General features: G+C 41.8%; 1 protein-coding gene across 2 annotated transcripts in view; it reads left to right on the forward strand.

Annotated features, from left to right (window-relative positions):
• The window catches only part of EHD3 (EH domain containing 3), a 122111-nt gene extending 99318 nt beyond the window's left edge, over window positions 1-22793 (forward strand). For both annotated transcript variants that reach the window (XM_082252552.1, XM_082252553.1), the window contains 3 exons: window positions 7786-8198; window positions 13535-13699; window positions 21623-22793. In XM_082252552.1, the coding sequence (XP_082108678.1) occupies window positions 7786-8198; window positions 13535-13699; window positions 21623-22150 (1106 nt within the window). In that variant the 3' untranslated portion in view covers window positions 22151-22793. The remainder of the gene's footprint in view (window positions 1-7785; window positions 8199-13534; window positions 13700-21622) is intronic.
• Window positions 22794-24247: the final 1454 nt, after the last annotated feature.

Consider the following 24247-nt stretch of genomic DNA (forward strand, 5'->3'; position numbering starts at 1 on the left):
GCATGAGACTGCAGGCTTGGCTGGCTTAAATCAGGTTTGGTCTCCACCCAAGGACTGGTCACATCAATCAACTTGCAGGAGGACAGACAGACAGGGATGCATCTTGCCAAAACCAGAATGCTGGAATGGACCAGCAGCTGTCAAAGAACAGAAGTGTTTACACGCTCCTGACAATAGGTTGCACTTCCAGGCTAAACATGAATACAGAAAGCAACCAAACAATTGCTCAGGTCCACAAAATAAGAAGTGTCAAAGGGGGACAGAACCCCATTTAGAACTCCTCTTATGACTTAGAGAGTATAAGTGTCTGATAAAATATTCCCAATCAAGAAAGATGGATACTACCCCCCTGTCAAACAATGCACGAGGCAGGTATAACATACTGTGCAGGGCACTATCCCCTAGAAAGTTTCAGGCAACCAATATGCGGCACCTAGAGGGAGACCAAAATTGCCTATATCCCAGCTGTAGAGGCCGAGCTATCCCATAGATCCCACACCTTATTGAATTTTTTCGGGCAGCCCCGTGAGATGTACGTTTTGGGAGGACCTGTTTAATGATTTTATTGCTGCCCAGACTTAGGCTTAAACTATGATAAACTGAATATCATTTATCAAAATGGCAGATTTTTCCACTATAGAAATAAAGATTAGGTTCAGTGTGTATGAGTGGATAAAGAACCGTTTGTGCTTCTTTTTTTAGCCAATTAAATTTCCCCTTCCGTTCTCCTAATTTAGTATACACAATTTAGGCAACAAGGGTTTTTCCTCATTCGGAAACATGTATACATGTCCCAGTTTATTGGCTGATATGGACAACACAAACAAGTCCTTCTTTGATACATAAGGCACAGCATCAACCTATTTAGCAGGATTGTGTTCTCTGGCATTCAGGGCATGCATGCTTGGACTTGTAGTCCTTGTCAAAGATTTCTCCAGCCTAGCCTAAGCTGTTTTTGTACAGATATTTTTTAGATATTTTTTAGTCTTTCACAGGAGTCAGAGCTGTGAGCCATTCTCTGTCATGGTGTTTGTAATTCCTGTAGGATAATGACACTTCATATTTGACATCGGTGGATCTAGACACTTTCTTCTGTGATCACTGTCGCATTAGATTTGATTTTTTATATCCCTCCTTGTCATGAGGTTAATTGGAATGGACATCGGCCCGCTAAGCCCTGCGTTCGCCGTTCTCAGGGCAATGAGGGAGGAAGCGCTGTTCAGTGACACCGCACAATGTATGTAAGCAGCTGGTTAGTGCTGCGTAAACATTTTAAGCTCAGGATGTGTAAAGGGTGATAATCCCGCTGTGTAAGTCCGGTAAATCCAGGGACCGCGCTTGGCTCTTTGTTTTACTAACAGTGGGATTCCATTACCTCTGACCTGGTTTAAAAAAGATCAAGAATTGTTGGTTTATGTAGCTGTTTTCTTGGCAGTGCTGATGAAATTCTGTTATGATAGGGGCCCTAAGCCTACTGTCTCCTCGAATAATGGCACTTCCCCTACAAGGAAACTGTATTTCAGTGAGCACACACTTAGACACACTGATTTTATACCTGATCATCAGACACTGGGAGAGAGGAACTGCATGGCATCACTATTGTGCTGCATTGTAAAGGAGGAAGCAGAGCCTGCCTACGTAATGAACCATTCTACACAGAAACCAGGTTTATTATTATTAAAGTGTAAGTCCACCCTAAAACTAAAATCCCTGCATCTACGGACCTCCACGATCTATCACTAACCTATCTAGCCCTGTAAACAAGAAATTTGTATACATACCTTTTTTTAAAGCCCATCCGATCTGGCCTCCAGCGGCGGAAGCTCTGCAGAGGACAACGGCTATGAAATGAATGGGGAGTGACGTCACCCATAGACTTACTATGGGGCTTTCGTTGTTGGATGTGTCCTCTGCACCCGCCTCCACAGCGAAGCCGCGGCTGACGGCTCAGCGTGAGATTGGGTCGAATCGCTTTCAAAAAAGGTATGTATAGTGATTTCTTCTTTTCAGGGCTAGATACAGTATCTAACAAAAGTGAGCACACCCCTCATATTTTTGTAAATATTTTATTATATCTTTTCATGTGACAAAACTGAAGAAATTAGACTTTGCTACAATGTAAAGTAGTGAGTGTACAGCTTGTATAACAGTGTAAATTTGTTGTCCCCTCAAAATAATTCAACACACAGCCATTAATGTCTAAACCGCTGGCAACAAAAGTGAGTACACCCCTGAGTGAAAATGTCTAAATTGGGCCCAGTTAGCCATTTTCCCTCCCGGTGTCATGTGACTCATTAGTGTTACAAGGTCTCAGGTGTAAATGGGGAACAGGTGTGTTTAAATTTGATGTTATCGGTCTCACTCTCTCATACTGGTCATTAGAAGTTCAACATGACACCTCATGGCAAAGAACTCTCTGAGGATCTGAAAAAAAAAGAATTGTTGCGCTACATAAAGATGGCTTAGGTTTAAAGAAGTTTGCCAAGACCCTGAAACTGAGCTGCAGCACGGTGGCCAAGATCATACAGTGGTTTAACAGGACAGGCCTCGCCATGGTCGACCAAAGAAGTTGAGTGCACGTGCTCAGCGTCAAATCCAGAGGTTGTCTGGTAAATAGACATATGAGTGCTGCCAGCATTGCTGCAAAGGTTGAAGGGGTGGGGGGGGGTGGTCAGCCTTCAGTGCTCAGACTATACGCCGCACACTGCATCAAATTGGTCTGCATGGCTGTCATCCCAGAAGGAAGCTTCCTCTAAAGATGATGCACAAGAAAACCCGCAAACAGTTTGCTTAAGACAAGCCGACTAATGACATTGATTACTGGAACCATGTCCTGTGGTCTGATGAGACCAAGATAAACTTATTTGGTTCAGATGGTGTCAATAACCAATATTCTCTAAACACCTGGAGATTTTCATTTTTCACTTACAGCTTTCAGAGTTTGTAAAAGACCCCCCCCCCCCCCAAAACTATACATTTTCTGAAATTATAGAACCAGTAAAATTAAAAGAAGGTGCTACTGATTTGTAAGGCCCCGCAATATTTGCAAAAATGTTTACCAAAATAATATTTTCTCTAAAAATGCACTAAATTTTTTATTAGCCGATACAATTTTTATTAGCAGATACAAACACAGATCATTTTACAAAATTCCTGCTAAATTCCTTCTAAATATAAAAGCTAAACCTGTATTGAGTTAATAAATAACAAATATTTGTACATTTTAAATTGCGCCTTTTTGAGAAATGGAAATTGGACATAAGCCAAAAATTCTCTAAAAGCTTTTGTAGTTTGCATGGCAGGCAGTCCTTTTTATGTCAATTTGGATGCAATGACTGCACAGGCATAGCTGCTGCTCCTCCTAATCGGACATCCATGTGGGTGTGGGTGCATGACCCCAAACGCAGACAGTGCGAGCTCAGGGACCTTACCCAGACCAACATAGATGTGAGATTGGGAGCAACGGCTCTGTTCGCGCAGTTGATTCATCACAAATGACAACAATGGGACTGCCTGCACAGGAAGCATGGAAAACCTTTGCATCCCTGTACATGTAAACATGGCCTTGCAGGGGTGTATGCCCTGTGTGAACAAGGCCTTAGGCCCCTTTCAAACGAGCAGACCAATTGGGTCCGCCTGTCCGTTTTTCAGGCAAATTTGATCGGACCACCTATTGTTCTCTATTGAGAGGCTGATGTAAATGGACATGTGTTTACACCTGCCTGCATCTGATCTGATCCGGTCTGCCAAAAACAGAAGAAAGTCACTTTCTCTGCAGCCTAAGCTGCACATTACCTTAATGAATAAGGAGTCACTCCTCATTCATTCATAAACTGACACATAGTAACACTCGGTCACATTTGAGCTGAATAACTCTGATCAGGGTTATAGGATTGTTCAGCAGAGTTTGCTAAACAATTCTGCTATAAGTTTATAGCTGAATTAACCATGAGCTTACAGCAGAATGAGGTCCGTACGGCATACGGACCTGGCCAGCTGGAAGCAGTGCTGTATGTCCATACGCCTTACAGACCTGGCAGTGAAAAGGTTAAAACCAAAATTATCTATATACAAGAGTAATGTGTATTCTTCCTCTCTTTTGCTGTTCTGGTGGAAATACAAAATTTGGGATTTTTCCTCATTTTTAGTGAAAATCGTAAGCAGGGCAAATAGAATGGATGAACCTCCCTACATAGACACTGACAGCTGTTCAAATTCTTCTGCACTCTTTCTAAAATTGAAAATTAAAGTTGTACTTTAGGTATTACGAAGCAGGAAGCAGAACCTGCATATGCTATGAGCAAATTCATCTGCTCTTATGTTCACTTATATAGTTAGTGAGGTTGAAAAAAGACATCAGTCCATCCAGTTCAACCTATGATGTGTGTGTGTGTGTGTTTGCTTTTAACCGTACATTGTATACCCCTGTATGTTGTGGTCTCTAAGGTGCCCATCTAATAGTTTTTTGAAACTATCAATGCTCCCTGCTGATACGACTGCTTGTGGAAGAGAATTCCACATCCTTACTGCTCTTACAGTGAAGAACCCCTTACGCATTTTAAGGTTAAACCGCCTTTCCTCTAGTTTTAGTGAGTGGCCACGTGTCTTATTGTATCTCCTTTCTCTGAATAGTTTGTTCCTTATGCTAGGGTCGCCAGTACAGTATTTGTACATTGATATCATATCCCCTCACTTATAATTGTACACTATATGGCCAAAGGTTGCAGCCTCTTGATCATCACATCTTTAACACACCTGTATGTGGCTGTTGGACATCCCATTTCAAAACTAGGTATATTAAATCAAGCAAGAAAGGTCCGTTGCTGTTCCAGCATGATTGTTTGGTGGAGGAGTTTGGTGAGAGGAAATTCAAGTGGCCTTCACACAGCCCTGACCTCATCCCTACTGGACACCCATGGAAATGAATTAGAATTCCGATTTAAAGTCAGGTCTTCTCATTCAACATAACTTCACAAATGCTCTTTTGACTGAATGGATACAAATTTCCCACAGGCACACTTCAAAATCTTATAAAATGCCTTCCCAAAATAGTGGAGGCTGTTAAGGCCACAAAGAGGGGGACAACTTCATATTAATGCCCATCATTTTAGAATGGGATTTTCAGATGTCCGCAAATGCTTTGCCATAAATTGTGTTTAAAACATTCAAACCTTACTCAAAAGTCTTCAGTGAACTTTAACAAAAAGCATAAAATCAAAGTGAACTATAAGTAAACATAATATTTTAACGATTCTTTCGTTATTCCTGAAATAGTTTTCAGACTGGGAATTACCTGACTCATGTCACTAATATGCACAACAGAACCTAATTTAGCCAATTGGAGAGCTGGATTGGGCAAGGAGAGGGGAGAAGGATCAATGTGTTGACTGGATGTGCTAACATACTGTGATCGTATCTTGCTCTGGAACCCCCTAGCCAGTAATTACACACACCAAGGCGGTAATAACAGACACAAATAAACCTTGCGAGAACAATACAGTTTCCTGTATCGGCAGCAAGTGACCAACCTTCCTTGGAAAATATGAAAGCCTAAAAGTGACATTTATTGCAGATAAACGTGAACATTATTACCCGGCACTGCTAAAGAGATCATCATTGACCAGAAAGTCATCATATTTCTGTAGACTATGACTCGTATACCTTGGGAATAAGCATATCAGTTCCAGCCTGGCCTAGATCCAGCACTTTTACATTTACAAGGAAAAATATTTAAAGGGAAACCTTTAATGCATTTTAAGTATGGCCATATTCTGAAATGAAAGTTACATTTTTGATGTTACATTTTGCATGGTTTTTCTAATGGTCAAATGTAGTATGTCAGGAATTGTCCCTGCTCAGGACTGTTAGGATCTCATATCTCCAGTGACAGGTACTGTTAAACTCATAAACTTAAGGTGTTTCTAAACCCATGAACAAAAATATAAAATATTGCCGCTGAGCCGGTTCATATTAGCGCGACTTGTCAGGCGACTTGTCAGCCTGACAAGTCGCGCTCCCTCGCGGTCCATTGACCTCTACAGGACCCGTTCTAATAGGAGCGACACAAGTCGCTCCGACTTAGAAAAAGGGTCCTGTACTACTTCGGGGCGACCTCGGAGCAACTTGTATAGACTTCCATTATGTGAAGTCGCTCCGAAGTCGTGGTGCAATGTAATGCACAAGTCACCCCCGAAGTAGTAAGGAGTCGTGTCGTGCTAATGTGAACCGGCTCTACCTGCCCTTAGTTGTGGTGGCTGCATTCTTTTTCTTTTTTTTTTCAGGCTATTTTTTTCCTTTATTTTCATCCAGTGATCTTGCCTGTAACCCATTTCCTATCCTCAGGTGACAGTGCTGACTGACTACTATGGAGAAGCCACATTTTCACCCCACACTTTAACCTGATTTTGACATAAAAACACCTCTTTCTCTCCTCTCTTCCATAACCTGGGGGAAGCCATTCTGTAGTCAAGCTGAGAAGAACTTAGCCAGGGCTGACAACACTTCTTGGCATTTCAGTGCAGTAGAAGCAGTGTTATCATCTCACTACAGGAAGTTAGGAGCCTAATAGATTTCTGGCAGGATAAACAGATAGCTTTCTGTACTTGAAGCATTTTTGAAAGGACAAAATATGGGAAAATGTGCATGTATAGCAGAGATGTACTGAATCTTTTTTGTTTTCTTTATTTATTATGGTATAGCTTAAAAAATATTTTACAATGTTTGTTTTTTTACATTTTGTTTTACTTGAATAAATTGGAATGTTGCACTTGAATAGTTAAAAACATAAAAGACCAAGTGGTTCATTGAGTTTGCCTTTTTTTGGTAACATTTTTATCTGAAAATAGACCGGTGTTTATTCCACATATGTATACATTTACTTCTTTTGTTATCTTCTCAAGCCAATAGGTTGAGCTGTAACTTTCACATGTTTACCTGTCCATTCTGAGCTGCCTTATCAAAATAAATATTACATTGCTTACAGAGTTCAGTAGCTAAAGCTCAGATTTACATGAACAACAAATTGAGTTTTAGGTGTATTTGTTCCACCACTATCAACTAGGGATGCACCGATCCGGCTTTTTTGGAGCCGATACCGATATCTGGCGAGGTGAAATCGCCGATACCGATCCGGAGCTACACACAAAGCATGCGGCTGCAAAGCCGCTGCTTCATGTGTGTGGCTCCTCCATTCACAGGCGGAGTGCATCTGATATCACTCCGCCTGTGAGCCGGACCTATACAGGAATTGGCGGCTCCCATCCCATACTACTGCACCCATTAAGGGATGGCTGAGCCGTTACTCAGCAAAAACCGGATCGGCCCGTGGGACGGCTGAACTTTACCGATCTCCGATCCAGCTATTTTGTCTGGATCGGGGCCGATTTACGATCCGAATATCGGATCGGTGCATCCCTACTATCAACTGTCAATAGATGTTAAATGGAGAGGTTTACTTCTACTTTAATATACCGGTTGACCCAAAACACTGTGTTTTGGTTGCTTAGGGAGGCTTTTTCAAGATAAGGGACACTGTTTTTATGTAATGAAGACTGTAAAGAAACAGAGAATGGGACATACCCTGTCTGACTATAGATTTCTAATAGCATACAAATACTTCAGTCCTCTTAATATCACAAGATTAACTTCACCTGTATTTCCGCTACTTGGTTTATTTTTTTTTCTAATACAGTAACATGCAGGATTTTCGTCCCAACAGACCTTATATTTGCAGTTCCATGTTTCTTTATACTAATGGCCTGTAATATCTGTACTGTGTCATTGCAGGATATGACTTTGCAGCCGTGTTGGAGTGGTTCGCGGAGAGGGTGGACCGCATCATTCTGCTGTTTGATGCTCACAAGCTGGACATTTCCGATGAGTTCTCAGAAGTCATCAAAGCTCTGAAGAACCATGAAGACAAAATGCGTGTAGTCCTCAACAAGGCGGACCAGATAGAGACCCAGCAGCTGATGAGGGTCTATGGTGCCCTCATGTGGTCCCTAGGGAAAATTGTCAACACCCCAGAGGTGATCAGAGTCTACATTGGTTCTTTCTGGTCCCACCCACTTCTCATCCCTGATAACCGAAAACTGTTCGAAGCCGAGGAGCAAGACCTCTTTAGAGATATTCAGAGCCTTCCACGAAATGCAGCCCTGAGAAAACTCAACGACTTGATCAAAAGGGCACGGCTGGCAAAAGTGAGTCACATTGCTGATGCTCTTAACATCTGGTGATGATAAAATATTATTCTATGTTATGTTATATTAGGTAAATATAAAACTATGTTCTATTTTAGAACTAAAAGAACATAGCTGTGAACACTGCTATTTCTAAATCTGGGTTATCAGTGACAGCCAGTGGTCAACGCTCTTTATCATGGAGATCACATGATGTTTGTTTACAAATAAACGTATTGGCTTCAGCTGTCCCTGACACAGAGAGAGACACATTGACAGCTCATGCTGACAGGCTGCAACTGTCAAATGACAAAATGTTGAAAAAATATTTTGTGAATCTTAAGTAAAAAACAATTAATATTGCACGTTTTTAATTTTTGCCCATTTGTCGGCTCATGAACAAACAAAACACATGTATAAAATAGTGTACCAAGTAATAGCTTTATATGTTCCCTTATCTCCTATGTATGTATGTGTGTATGTGTGTGTGTGTGTATGTATATGTATATGTATATATATATATATATATATATATATATATATATATATATATATATATATATATATATATATATATATATATATATATATATATATATATATATATATAATTTTGTAAGGGATTAGCTCGGTGGTAGGCGTGGATGACCCCTTGGGGGGTGCGTTTTCACAAGAAGATAGCCGAGAAGTGCTTGCAAAGAACAGTTTGGTTTATAAAAGCATTTTTCTTCACCAGACTGCAAGCGTCAAAACCAGCAAAATAAAATAAAAGACAAAATAAATCCTTGCCTCTGTGGGCGGCTACCTTCTCACACTGGAACCTACCTAAGAGTCTGTCCCCAACCTACTGTTGGGCAGACTTTCTTATCTTACAGCGGATACTCAACAGTCCATGTTTTATCTCTTCACACAGCACATGTTCATTTAACAGGTCCCTTTACTCTTCACAATGAGAATGTCCCCATTGCTTGTCTCTTCACATGGCAAACATTCCTTTATTTCTTCCACATAGAAATAGTTTATTTTCTCACCTTTGAGAAGTCTTCACAACTGGTTAATTTCCCCTTCACACAGGAAATGTCCATTGGTTTCTTTTCACCTAGAAACGATCGAAGAGCTCACTTCAAGTAGTCTTCACACTTGTTACCCTCCTCAGCTTCACATCGCTTTAGGTGGTCTTCCCCATGCTCACACAGCTTTCAGGGGGCACACGTCTGTCTGTCCTCCTCTCCCAGCCCACACGGCGACAGGAGGCAGCAGTCCCTCTCCCATGCCCACACGGTGTCGGGAGGCACACGTCTGTCTGTCCTCCTCTCCCAGCCCACACGGCGACAGGAGGCAGCAATCCTTCTCCCAGGCTTCCTCAGCGTCGGGAGGCACACATCTGTCTGTCCTACTCTCCCAGCCCACACGGCGACAGGAGGCAGCAATCCATAGACTTCCTCTGGACAAATTATAGAGGCCTTCATTTCCTCATTCCGAACAGCTGAAGGCCTTTCAACTTCTTTACACCTTCCTGCTGCCTTTGGCAGCCGACACCCTATAGTAATTGGTGAACTTTCAAAACCAGGTGGGAATGTGTCTCCTCTCTGTGACCCCAGATTTACCTGACTTCCTGTCACAATATATATATATATATATATATATATATATATATATATATATGCAATGGACCTTAAAGTGGTAGTAAACTAATGTGTGCCATTTTTACCTACAAGTAAGCCTCCTTATAATAAAGCTTACCTGTAGGTTAAATGAATATTTCCCAAACGTTAACCGGAGGAGGTTATTAAACATTATGAGGTGGTGACGTCACCAGCGCATGCGCTCTGAAAGAAGGACGTACTGTGCCATTCCTTCTGAGGTCTGTGCCCTAAACTGTGACTCCCTTGTGCATGCGCCAGAGTGATGTCATCGCAGCTCAGTCAGACAGACAGCTGCAGTCAGCGAACCCAGAAGCAAAACCGGGTAAAGACGGAGGTCTCTGCAGTGGTGACAGTGCACTGTTGAAGGGCTTCATTTTAAGGTAGATCTCTCATACTAGCACATTATGATATTGCCTTTCTGGGTGAATTTTACATTTTTTTTTACAAGGTTTACAACCGCACTAACAGCCAGCTGCCTTACATATGCATCCACGTGGCTCCAAGATTCTATACTGAAAGCGTGCCCACTGCCTGCTTCCAGCAAACTGAACAAATTGTTTTCGACTGCTCCCAGTCATTATTTGCATTCGGGAGCCAGTGGAATGGTCTCCCAATCATGTGATCCCCAATAAACATAACTGTATTATTGAACCAGGAGACATTAATTGCTTCGTTAATAACAGTTATGTTTATTGGAATAGGCCAGTGGAGGACTTGGTGGGCATGGAGGATGTTACCATACCCTGGTGTGATTCACATTTGGTGTATCCTGCGTTAGTGATCTCTTATAATCTGGAGATCCTGGTTCTCCAGGTAAGGAAATTCATATATTTATGTCTAAGATGGTATGGGACAAAAGCATTTCATTTTTACACAAGATTTTACACCGGCGCCCTAATGGAGCCCGGAAAAATACTTTTTAGACTGGACTTTCATTTTCACACAAGATTGTTTACATTGGACTTAGTGGAACCCTGAATATTCATTTGGCAGTGGACTTTTATTTCTATTGTATCATTGTTTGATTTATACTGTACGTATATGGTTTTAATTTTCCACTATATTGGGGGTTTTATTTATTGATGTTGATATTATTTGCATGACTTTACTGCTTGTTTTCATGGTGATTTTTATGGTTAGAGGTTTGCGCACTCTTTTTTTTTTGTTATTTTGTTTTTCCTGTATCCGGAACATAGTGTGCAGTATTACCCTGCTGTAACATCGAAATCATAATTATTTGGTGGTTTAAAGCAAAGTTCGGCTTATCTGCCTCCCCCCCATTCCTGGGCCATTCAGAAGGCACAGTGCGCTTCACGTATGCGCATTAGGGAACCAGCGGTAAAGCCCCAAGGCTTCACCACCGGTTTTCCTTACAGGCAATGGAGGCGGCAGCACCCAAGAGCTGATGGAAACATTGGCTGGGGTGCTGATTCCAGGACAGGTAAGTGTCCTAATACTGAAAGTCAGCAGCTACAGTATGTGTAGCTGATGACTTTTAATTTTTTTCATGGGGGGGGGGCAGGATCCCCTCTTTATTTGCTTAGTTAATATTTGCATTACTTAATGTTTAAATGGTTACATTTTAAATATTTGGAAGTTGGTGACACAAGAATGTTTTGAATGAGCTTTTTTAAAGGAAACAATTTTGATTAATTTTTACAATATTTACCATTAAGAATAATTGCACTTTTAAAATGTATTTGCTTTTTTAATATATCCAGCACCAAGCAGCTTTACAAATATAAACTCTGCTATTTTTTCCCCAGTGCTTTTGAAAGCTGTCATCACAGATCCAGCCCAGTATAATCTTTACTTTGTTTACTTCGCCTGTCTACAGCCTGCACTGTTTAAATTGGGAGTAAACTCCCATGCATGTATTTTACCTATAGGTTAGCTTATAATAAGGCTTTCCTATAGGTACAGTAAATATCTTCTAAACCTGCACTGTTTAGGAGATATTTACTGTAGATGCAGCCGGTGACGTCACTGGCGCATGCACTCTGAAAGAACAGCATACCCATGCCGTTCTTTCAGAGTCCTGTGAGTCATGTGCCGTAAACAGTGGCTCCCGTGTTCATGGGCAGGAGTGACATAATCGTGGCTCCAGCCACTCACACAGCAAGAGATCGCAAATCCGGAAGGAAGACTGAGTGAAGATTCAATGCATACTAGCACATCATGACATTGTATGCAGGTTTAAAAAAATAAAAAAGCAGTTTACTGCTGCTTTAACTATATACAGTAGTGGGCAACTCCCTGCTTGATTCAGTATGGTCAGTATGAGCCACAGATGATGCTTTATGTGCTGCATTGCACTCATGTAATCACAGGTAGAACAGGTCACAATCTGCTTCAGGTTATTCAAGTACCGCCACCCCCTCATTACATGTGATTCCAACTCTGGAAGCAGCATTCACATCCAGAGGGACACCTGATTTGTTCTGAATCCTAGCCTGTGGGCTGTTACTTTATACAGTTCAAGACTGCATATTATTGTTCATTGCAGATTTCCTGAAAGTAAATAAAGCAGGCTTTACTCGATAGGAATAAAATTACACAATGACTAAAGGAATAGAATTACACAAGGACTTAACATTAAAGGCCTTTTAAGTGCCAGTATATGCCTATACCTGTATATTTAAAGTAGTATTGCATGTACCCATTTTGTTTAAGTAATGCATTCTAAGAAAATTAGTAAAAAACGATCTTTACATTTTTAAGTATATGTGAGCACAAACACATTATGTAGTATTCACCACCACTGGCTTCAGGTCCTTCATTGCAGAAATTCCTTAACCTCCTGTTGGGGAGCGCACATTGAGTATCAGGTTGCAAGGGACAGTGCTGGTGTCCATCTACTAGCTGGGTGGATAGAGGAGCAGGGAAGTGGCTTGCCATCCTGGGCTCCAGCATTCACATCACAGCATCATAGCACAGAGCTGAGATTCGATTGTGTATAAGCCCTTAGGGCCCTTTCACTCTGGGTGGATCCGTTTGACGGAATCTGCTTGCTCGTGGGTATCGATTCGCTGATCTCCGCTGAGCAGGCGGATAACAGGTCCATCTCCGCTCACTGTGCAGAGACGGACCTGTCAGAGTCTTGCTCTCCTCTATGGGGAGATCGGATGAAAACGGATCTGATCCTCCAGACGGATGGAAAATAGGGTCACCATTCGTCTGGATTTGGCAGTCAGAATCGAATCGGATAGCAGCGGGTGTCAGTGGACATGTCATTGCTGACACCCGCTGCTCCATAGAGGTGAATCGAGGGGTCGATCAGGTCCCCCTGAAAAACTGACAGGCTGACCTGATCGGAAAAAAAAGTGTGAGAGGGCCCCAAGTCCTTTTTTTTCTTTTTTGGATAGACGTGAGAAGATAAAATATATTTTGCTATGCTCGACATTGTTAGGGGCGATTTAACCTTACTTCCTATCCTTGTGACAGCAGAACAGAAAATGAGGGAGGTTACTAGGACAGGGAAACATAGTAATGATAACCCATCCCCATTTTACTGAAAAAGAAGTGTTTGTTCAAGTCTGTATCCCCACTGGAGAGATTTTCCAAAACTTCCAATTCGAAAATGAAATAGGAGAACATCTATCCAATGGGGGCATAGACCCCCCTCTGTCCATTCTCTTGCACACATTAACAAAAAAGGTTTGGCTGAAGTTGAGTTTCAAAAATAATCTTCTAACTGCTGTGTTGTCATAGGTTCACGCGTATATTATCAGCTCCCTGAAGAAGGAGATGCCAACGGTGTTTGGCAAGGATAACAAAAAGAAAGAGCTGGTTGCCAGTCTGGGTGATATCTACGCTCGAATTGAAAAGGAACATCAGATCTCCCCGGGAGACTTTCCCAACCTGAAGAAGATGCAGGTACCGTAGTTTTATGAATATAATGCTGCACCTGTGTGTGCCCTACTCAGTCCAGTTTGATGCAGATTTCGGGAGAGGTTTTTTCGGCTGCCGTGATACAGCACCTTGTAAATAGGCTCCAAATCTTCATCAGAATATAAAGTGCTGCTCTAAACAAAAGAAAAAAAACATGAATAAAAAAATAATGATTGCAAAGGGATGATTATATGCAAAAAAAAACAATAAAGCCCCGTACACACGTACCGATTGTCGGCCGCAAATATTCGGCCGCCGACCGATCGGCCGATTGTAGGCTTGTTAGTATGATTCTTCCGACAGCGCATTTTCGGCCGAACAGAATCTGTCGTGCAGGCATTAAAATTTTTGTAGGCCGACAACAGAACGGCCGATTGTGCGTCAGTCAGTACAGATTTCGGCCGACAATCAGCAGATTTGCAAGACTGGGCATGCTCAGAGAAGAAAAAAGACACGGAAAGTTAACCATCACATGACATCACTTCTGCAGTCGGCTGTTGTTGGCCGACAAAATTCGTGTGCAGTCTTTTGCACTTTTCAGCGGACAGGACAGCCCTGGACAAAAGACGGCCGATCGTTCGGCCGACAATCGGTACGTGTGTACGGGGCTTAAGCAAAAATGGTGATAAGTAATTAGTGAGTCTTGGGATTAGGCTCCTATATATGTTGAACAAAACTTCTAACCTTGAAAGTGATAAGTCCACAACTATAAAAACAATGAAAAGACGTGACACCCACAGCACTTTATATTCTTAAATTGTAACTATACACACTTGTTGTGCTAGCAGCTCTTTTTTTTGTCTGTTGCGCAAATTGCTTACACAGTCATAGGCTCCAAACATTTCAGCGCATTATATCTTTGTTGCAATAGCATTTTCATGGCTTGATAGTATCTCTTGTAGCATTATTGCTGAGATAGCATCCATTTCACCTGAGGTTTTAGGTTAATGTTAGGGGCTCAGTTTAGTTTAAAGAAAACTGAAGCCATGAACTGAAACCTGAAGCCATGCAGAACTTCTACTGGTATCACATAACTGCCCCCCCTAGGTGCCTGCTTATTAACTCCCTCATCCTGCTCAGTACCCTGGATCCCAGGCACTTAAAGAAGATCTAAACCAGGGATCCTCAAACTACGGCCCTCCACCTGTTGCGGAACTACACATCCCATGAGGCATTGTAAAACTCTGACATTCACAGTCATGACTAGGCATGATGGGAATTGTAGTTCCTGAACAACTGGAGGGCCATAGTTCGAAGACCCCCGATCTAAACTCCGTAACTAAAATATCATATAACATTTACCATTTTACAGCTGAAATCCAGGCTGGAGAAGAAATTAACAAAAGAAACAGCAGAACCCCATGGTGTAGATTTAAAAAATACAATATGTGACAATTTATTGAAAAATAGAAATGCACTCACAAAAATACGCATGTTTAGGGCATGACATAAAGGTGATTTGAAGCCAGAAATGTCTGAGCGGGATGGGGCATGCTGATGATGGAGGAAGCTGCCGTCACTGCAACTGCAGTCAGCATGGACTCATGGATTGTAGACAAGGGGAGTGTTTTAAAGGAGGTTGGCTTATTCATCAGCCTGAGGCATGTCTACAACGCATGTGTCTACAATTCCAGTCCTGGGTTGAATGTTGATTGCAGTTGCAGTGGCTTCCTGCAACTTCAGCATGCCTCATCCCAAGCCAGTGGCAAAGGCTGGTGGTTCTTCTGGCTCCCAAGTCACCCTTGTGTCATGCCCTAAGCATGCCTACTTATGTGAGTGCATTTCTATTTTCCATTAAATTGTCATTTGTTTTATTTTTTTTAATGCTAAACTATGTGGTTGTGCTGTTTCTTTTGTTTTCTTTCAGTGGTTGGAAAGTGAGCACCCTCTGGTTTTCTAGCTGCAGCTCTTAGTTTTAGCTATGTTTAGCACCCTGGGCATTCCTACGCAAACCTTTTGATACTGTTAGTACATGTCATTAGTATTGTCATTTACCAATAATTTTCCACAATTTTCATCCCTTATTTATTATTTGGTACTTTTAGTTTTTTTGCCCATTTTGAATGATACATCCATTTGGTGGATTCATTGCAATTACCTTCCATGTTATGACTGATTTTTCAGACCACTCCTAAGCACTGTAGTTTGTCTGGGCTTACCAAGCTCATTTATTCACATTTTTATTCGTGGAAGTTACCCTTGCAATGGGCTCCTGTCTCCACTGCAAGAGTTGCCTGCTCATTTTGTCTAGGGGAACTGGAATAGGAATAGGGTGAAATACAAACCTTACTCCCTTAGGATTTGCCCACGCTATATGACTGGTCCCCCGAAGCTGCCTGTCTTCACTGCCCAACTGGTTGCAGCTCCCTGACAGCATCATCTTCAATGCAGGACTAGTGGTCCTGCTTTGTACATGAGGGCTTTAAGGGTCTGCCCAAATCATGGGAGTGCCAGAGAAAAGAGAACAGCACCAGCTGCCGGAGGGGTGAGTAATAAAGTCTAAAAAATATATTTTTGTTATCGTCTAGACCAGCTTTTCTCAACCTGGGTTCCATAAAACCTTAGGGTTCCTCCAGAAGTTGCCAGGGTTCCTTGAGCTGCGGCAGATTGACCTCACATATAAATTTGCCTGCATACTTCCAGGGTTAATGCAGCCCCACATCCAATCACTGTCCAAATCTTGCCGCCTCAACCACTGCAACATCTCCAAAATACGCCCCTTTCTAACCAAAGACACAACAAAGCTCCTAGTTCACTCCCTGGTCATCTCGCGCCTCGACTACTGCAATTCCATTTTCATTGGCTTACCTCTACACAGGCTATCCCCCCTTCAATCCATCATGAACGCTGCTGCCAGACTCATCCACCTTACCAATCGCTCAGTGTCCGCTGCTCCTCTCTGTGTAGCCCTTCACTGGCTTCCGCTCACCCAACGAATTGAATTCAAAATAAAGTGGTTTTAGCAGGGGTTCCTTGAGACCTGAAAATTAGGTCAAGGGTTCCTCTGGAGTAAAACAGTTGAGAAATGGTGCCAGTTTAGAGGTGGGGCACACGAGGTAACTTTGTCTCCAGCCGTGAGTTCAGCTCTAATTTTAAAAGTTGTTTGTAATCTTTTTAAATTTGCAGATTTACCTAAAACAATAGCTAGTGGTCCAGCTATTAAAGAGGTTGTAAACTCTATGTAAGAAAAAAAAATTTCCCCCCCCTGCAAAGTAAATACATAATGTGCTAGTATGCAACGCATACTAGCACATTATGTGACACTTATCTGCCATGAAGCTCACTTTGTCCCCGCTGCCGGGTGCATCCATGTTCACCCATCTTCTTCCGGGTCTGCGGACTCGGCTGTATTACTGGCCGGAGCCGCGTGACGTCACTCACAGCATAGGGCTCTGAAGAAATGGCACAGGCGGCCATTTCTTCAGAGCGCATACACTGTATTTATCTCCTAAACGGTGCATGTTTTGGAGATATTTACAGCACCTATCGGTAAGCCTTAATATAGGCTTACCGATAGGTAAAAGTAATAAAGTGGGTTTACAACCACTTTAGGGCTTATTGCTTACAGTACATGTCAGTAGTTCCACAATTGGAATTGGATGCTGTCAGCATCCAAGAGAGCCTGGAGGTGCTGGAACAAATAAATATTTTTTAAAGGGCGGAATCTGTGTTCCTGTACCTAATTGTTTGCTCTAACTTCACCTCTGGACTCCCGAGAGATATAAGAAAAAGGTTAGGTTGCTTAACTTATCAGCATGTATCAAAAACTGAAATATATGAAGCCATTATGAAATATCAATTTTAAGTGGAGTGATCTTTTAATATGTATTATTCAGATATTGAATGGTTTTAGAAAAAATCTATAGCAGTTCTTCTAAAGATAAAAAAAGGCTAAATATAAGTGAACTTTCTTGTTTAGGAAAATGTCAAACTTTTCCAAGGCAACACTGTCATTTACTAGATTAATAAAAGCCATGGCAAGGAGTAGTGATAAGTTCCAGATCCCGCTGGTGTAAACTTGGCTCCGTGCCGAGGGAAGAAGATCCAAGCAGAAAACATTTTTCTTTTTTCAGAAGAGGGCTCTGGCACAAGTAACGGGATATCTGTGATTGATTCCTCTCTGTATTATATTTGTACGGACCTCATTTATAATATATTAGTAATGTGGATCCTTCTGGGTTTGCATGCTCAGATGCATGAAAGCTTGATGCTGTAATATTATGTATATACAATATGGTAATGGAAATGGTACTATTTGTACCAAAATTAAAAACATGCAAAATAAGTGTGCAAAATGGGACAATGATTTAAAGTGTTTGTTTACCAATGCCAGAAGTCTGCCAAGCAAAATAGGTGAGTTGGAAGCTCTGGTGCACAAGGAGAACTATGACTTAATTGGTATTGCTGAATCTTGGCTTCATTCTTCACATGACTGGGCTATTAATATTCCTGGCTATGCTCTCTTTCGGAAAGACAGGGTAAAATGGAGGGGTGGTGGTGTTTGTCTCTATGTGAGAAGTGATCTCAAAGTGAGTGTGAAAGATGACCTAGTTGATGGAGAGTGTGATGAATCTGAAGCAGTATGGGTTGAAATGTACATGGGTGTGCGTAAAACAAAAATTATCATTGGAGTTTGTTATAGACCTCCCAGTATTAATGAGGAGGTGGAGACTCAGCTCCTGGCACAGATAGGAAGGGTTGCAAGGGCTGGGACAGTGTTAATAATGGGGGATTTTAACTACCCAGACATTGACTGGAGTAATGGCACTGCTGGAACAGTTAAAGGGTAAAAATTTATAAACCTATTACAAGACAATTTTATGGTGCAGTTTGAGGCCCCCACTAGAAATGATGCTCTGTTGGACCTAGTAATCTAAAACCATGCAGAGCTTATTAACGATGTTCATATAAAAGAACATCTGGGTAGCAGTGACCATAACATGATTTCATTTAATGTTAGCTGTAAGCAAAAAACGCATACAGGAAATACAAAAACACTTAACTTTAACCACTTTACCGCTGAGTACCGTAGTACTACTGCGGCAAAGTGGCTCTTGTAGGTCTGACGACATAGACCTACGTCGCCAGACTCCTCCCCCTGTAGGCAGCGCTCGCGCGCCGCCGGAGGCACGCTCCCACTGATTTCATTCACAACGGGAGTCGGGCCAGGGGAGGAGCGGCGGCGATCGCCGCTGCTCTGCCCCGATCGTCGGAAATCCAGTTTGGAGATCCGCCCGCCTGTGTAAACAGAGCGGGCGGATCTCCTAAGTGACAGGGAGTGACCGATCGGAGTGTTCAGCATAGCTGAACATCCGATCTGTCCCTGGCTCACTCAGTCCCCTCCCCCCCCCCACACGTTAGTAAGCACAAGGCATACATTAACCCCTCCCTCTCCAATAAAATTAACCCCTTCCCTGCCAGTGTCATTTTTACAGTAACAGTGCATATATTTAGCACTGATTACTGCAGTAACGTCACTGGTACCCCCAAAAGTGTCAAAAATGTCAGTCAAGGGTCCGATCTGTCCGCGGCAATGTCGCAGTCCTGCAAAAAAAATCGCAGATCGCCGCCATTACTCGTTAAAAAAAAAACACCAAAAATGACATAAATCTTTCCCTTAGTTAGTAAACACAATAACTTTTGCGCAAACCAATCAAAAAACGCTTATTGCGATTTTTTTTTTTACCAAACATGGGTAGCAGAAAACAAATTGGCCAAAAATTTAAAAAAAAAAATGATTTTTACATCTTTTTTGGGGGGAATTTCATAAAAAAAAATGTTAAAAATATTGTTGTTTTTTCAAAATAAACGCTCTTTTTTTGTTTATAGCGCAAAAAGTAAAAATCGCACAGGTGATCAAATACCACCAAAAGAAAGCTCTGTTTGTGGGAAAAAAAGGACGTAAATTTTGTTTGGGTACGGCATCGCATGACCGCACAATTGTCAGTTAAAGTCGCACAGCGCCGAATTGCAAAAAGTGGCCCAGACGTAAGACAGCAAAATGCTCTAGTAGTAAAGTGGTTAAGAGAGCAAATTTTCCAAGGATGAGGGCTGCTCTACAGAATTTAGACTGGGAGGGAATATTGGCATCGATGAGCACAGAACAGAAATGGGAAGTTTTCAAAAAGACTTTATGCAAACTCACTGCAAAGTATATTCCCATGGGTAATACGTTTTAAAAGGCTAAAAATAAAACCTATGTGGCTCACGGCAAAAGTTAAAAAAGCTATAGATAAAAAGAAAAGAGCTTTTAAAAAATATAAAACTGAGGGAACACTATCATTGTTTAATTGTTACAAAGAATATAACAGAATATGTAAAAAGGAAATCAGGGACGCAAAAATTCAAAATGAACGACAGATTGCAAAAGATAGTAGGACAAACCCCAAAAAATTCTTCAAATATATTAACAGTAAAAAGGTTAGGTCTGAGCATGTAGGCCCTTTACAAAATAATCAGGAGTGGTAACTGGGGACAAAGAGTAGGCAAAAATATATTAAATACTTTCTTCAGCTCTGTATATACAAAAGAGCATGGGGGAGCTCATGACCATAATGAGGACGGTATTGACACAGCCCCAAATGATCCACAATGGCTCAAAAGTGATATGGTCCAGAAATATTTAGACAGAATAAGGGTGGATATAAGCGCCTGGACCAGATGGCATCCACCCACGTATCCTAAAAGAATTGAGCACTGTAATTCCTAAGCCTTTGTTTCTAATTTTTAGGGACTCGTTAAGGACTGGAATAGTACCACTGGATTGGCGTAGGGCCAATGTGGTGCCTAGATTTAAAAAGGGATCAAAGTCTTTGCCAAGTAACTATTGACCTGTTAGTTTAACTTCTATATTTTTTTTGGTTGAACTGGATGGACTTGTGTCTTTTTTCAACCTGACTAACTATGTAACTATGTATATGCAAATAATAATCAGTACATCTCTGCAATGCATGCATGCATATTTCTTTCTGTTTTGTCTATTTAAACCCAATCAAATAGTTTCTAAGTGGCATGTGTATTCTCTTTTGAATCTTAGTGTATTTTTTCTGTGCAGGAGCTTCCTGTAATGAAGACCAGTCACTGCTGATCCCTCTCTTTGTGCAGGGTGACTGGTCTTGTATCTGCCCCCTACTGTAGTTCTCTACAGAAAGCCTGTAGTTGGTGGGGTCTGTTGGTTCCCTCCCACAGCTCTGCTCTCTACACGAGCTAATTGCAGCACAGCGATAATACCACTGATATAGTAAAATCTGGGTTTGCAAGATATTTGGTGCAAACAAAGTGGATTTAGTTCCTCTGTGGCTATTGACGAACATATTTAAAGGATAAGTTCACCTTTGGTAACAAGTTATATTTTACACCCATATTTGGGGTGTAACATGTTATCAAAGAGCACCTGCCCAGGCCCCCTGATCCCTCGCTTTGACAGCGGACCCAGGATCTTCTCTCCGCTCCTGCTGTCACAATTTAAAGAGTGTGACCATGCGGGCTCCTCCCACAGGGCCATGTCGTTCATTCACAGAGTTCTGTGACTGAATAAATTATAACTATTGTGTGCCATTGCGGCAGATGGCTTGTATTTCTCAGCGAACTGCAAGGGCGCTGATGAGCGCTCTTGTAGTTAATTGATCTTCCTTATGGAAGGTATGGGCATACAGCTATACAGAGAGTCTGTCGGAAGCCAGGCATTGCAGCTGCAACCTACTGATCATGGGAGCAATTCTTGGTAGGCTACAGTGGAAAAAAAATAATGTACATTTTTTTTTTACCTGAAAAAATATATGCACTTTAAGGAGAAATTAGCCTTTAATTAAGATTTTTATGTGCCTGAAGTTCTTCTTTAAAAACGTTACAAGTAAAGATTAAATACTTGTTAAGTGAGCTTCTAAATTTCTTTTTTTTTTTACTTAGGACCTTTTACAATCCCAAGACTTCACAAAATTCCAACCCTTGAAGAACAAGCTTCTGGAAACCGTGGACGAGATGCTAGCACATGACATCGCCCACTTGATGGTCCTAGTTAGACAGGAGGAAACTCAGAAACCAGTTCAGATAGTCAAGGGAGGTGCATTTGAGGGCACCCAGAATGGCCCATTTGGGCACGGTTACGGTGAGGGGGCAGGAGAAGGCATTGATGATGCAGACTGGGTGGTATCCAGAGACAAGCCCATGTACGATGAAATCTTCTATACTCTGTCTCCTGTGAATGGCAAAGTCACTGGGGCCAATGCCAAGAAGGAAATGGTGAAGTCCAAACTGCCTAACACAGTGCTGGGCAAGATCTGGAAACTGGCCGACATAGACAAGGACGGTTTGCTGGACGACGAAGAGTTTGCCTTAGCCAATCACCTCATTAAGGTTAAACTAGAAGGCCACGAGCTTCCCAATGATCTCCCCTGCCATCTCATCCCACCATCCAAAAGAAAAATGATCGAGTAATTTTGACCAGATAAAGACGGAGGAGACACAAGAAGTTCAAATGTGTAATGTGAAGTGGACCTACTGTGAGCATTTTGGTTGATAATTCTCTATCTATATCAGGATGCTAAAGAAAAAAAAAAGGACGCTGAGCTTTTATTAACAGAATAACCTAAAGCTAATGGAGTTTTTTTGTTTTGTTTGTTTTCGGGCTGACAACTACTAAAACAAACATTTCTGAAGAAGGGAAAAAAAAGAGACCTCGAAAAGACGCGCCGTACTTCCCAGTCTGTGTTGCGCTGTATTGTGCTTACAGTTCCTTTTCTTTGCTATCTAAATACCTCATTGGTGTCCTATCCATTTGTTGTTTAATGTTGTTCTGTGTATGTAGCCGTCTTGTCATGATAGCGACATTTCTGTAATCCATCCTTGTAGCTAGATCTTAATGATGACATTTTAGCACATTTGATGTTTTATCTTTCACAGGACAGTGTTAATGTATGAGGAATGTCAAGTGATATTGAGGTTGGGTGAGAATGGTTGATGGATGCAGTTCTCAGAAGGTCCAATCCAGCCAAAAGTGATTAGAATGGGGAAGGGTTACAACGTTTGTTGGGTTTATATTTCGTCCAGCAGAGAGAATTCCTTTCACTTCCGGTCTTGGAGATGTAAATCTTCTAGGGGAAGCTTTACCTCTGATCTCCCCCTTTTCTTCTGCTCTGGTAATAACCTCCAGGCCTAAACCTAAACACATAGATGAAAAACTGTACATTTATGGGACCCGCCTAAAGCCTCGTACACACGCGTCAATAGTTGGCCGTGAATTTTCGGCCAACGTCCGATCAGCCGTTCTTCGGCTTGTTAGTATGATGCTTCCGACAACCGACTCCGACTTTTCGCCGAAAAAAATCTGGTGTGCATGCTATAAAATTTTTGTTGGCCGTCACCACAACGGCCGATTTTCCGTCAGTCAGTACAGATTTTGGCAGACAAAAATCTGATGAGCAAGACTGGGCATGCTCAGAGAAGAAAAAACACATGGAAAGTAAACCAGCACATGACATCACTTCTGAAGTAGATTTTTGTTGGCCGAGAAAATTTGTGTGTAGTCTAGAGCACATTTCAACCAACACAACAACACTGGACAAAAGTCGGCCGATAATCGTTGCGTGTGTACGGGGCATTAGGATTTGTATTTATGTCACTTAAAGCCTGTGACAGGACAGTGAAAGAAGAAGCAGTAAACTAATAAGCTCATCTCTCTGTCGCTCTGCTCTCTCCCACTATCAGCTTGCTCCTTGCTCCTAACTGGTTCTTTGTGCTGCTTCTCCCTCCCCCAACCTGAGCTCTGCTGTAGAAGAGACTGATACCAGGTCAAATTCAGGTACTTACACCGCATGTACTTCAAAAATACATTCAATTATGTATTGATGAATTCAGAGCTGCATTATTTTTTGCCTTTCTTATATCTGAAGTTGAGCTTTCTGAACCAGTGACAATGGTCACCAGGACAAATTTCCCCTTACAGTGACACAATGAGTCACAGTGAGGGGAAATCTCTCCAATGGGGACACAGACATCAAAAACATGATAGAGGTTTTTACTAAGAAAACTGTTGGTTTGTTGAACTTCCATCAGGGGACAGGTAGTGACACAATGGGGTTGATTTGCTGAAAATGGAGAGTGCAATATCTGGTGCAGCTCTGCATGGTAGCCAATCAGCTTCTAACTTCAGCTTTTTCAATTAAGCTTTGACTAAGTAACTTGGAAGCTGATTGGTTTCTATGAAGCGCTGCACCAGAGTTTGCACTCTCCAGTTTTAGCAAATTAACCCCAAAGTCTCCCTAGTGGGGACAAAGCCAAGAAATCTGGCAGACGTTGTAGCTTTTCCCACTCTTTGCAAAACTGAGGGCTGGTTCACACCACAAATGCACTCCAGTTCCTTTCCAGATGCATTTCTGCACAGGAATTTTTGACGAGTTCCAGTGCGTTCTTTGATGGGTTTATGGATGCATTCCAGATGCTTTTTTCTTATTTTTTCCTGTTTTTTTCCACTGTACTGGGGTCTGGTGCATTTTTTAATGCATTTTAGTGCATATTTTAAGCGTTTTAAGGAGT

Source organism: Pelophylax lessonae (genome assembly GCF_965119305.1).
Source record: "Pelophylax lessonae genome assembly, chromosome: 3".
NCBI lineage: Eukaryota > Metazoa > Chordata > Amphibia > Anura > Ranidae > Pelophylax > Pelophylax lessonae.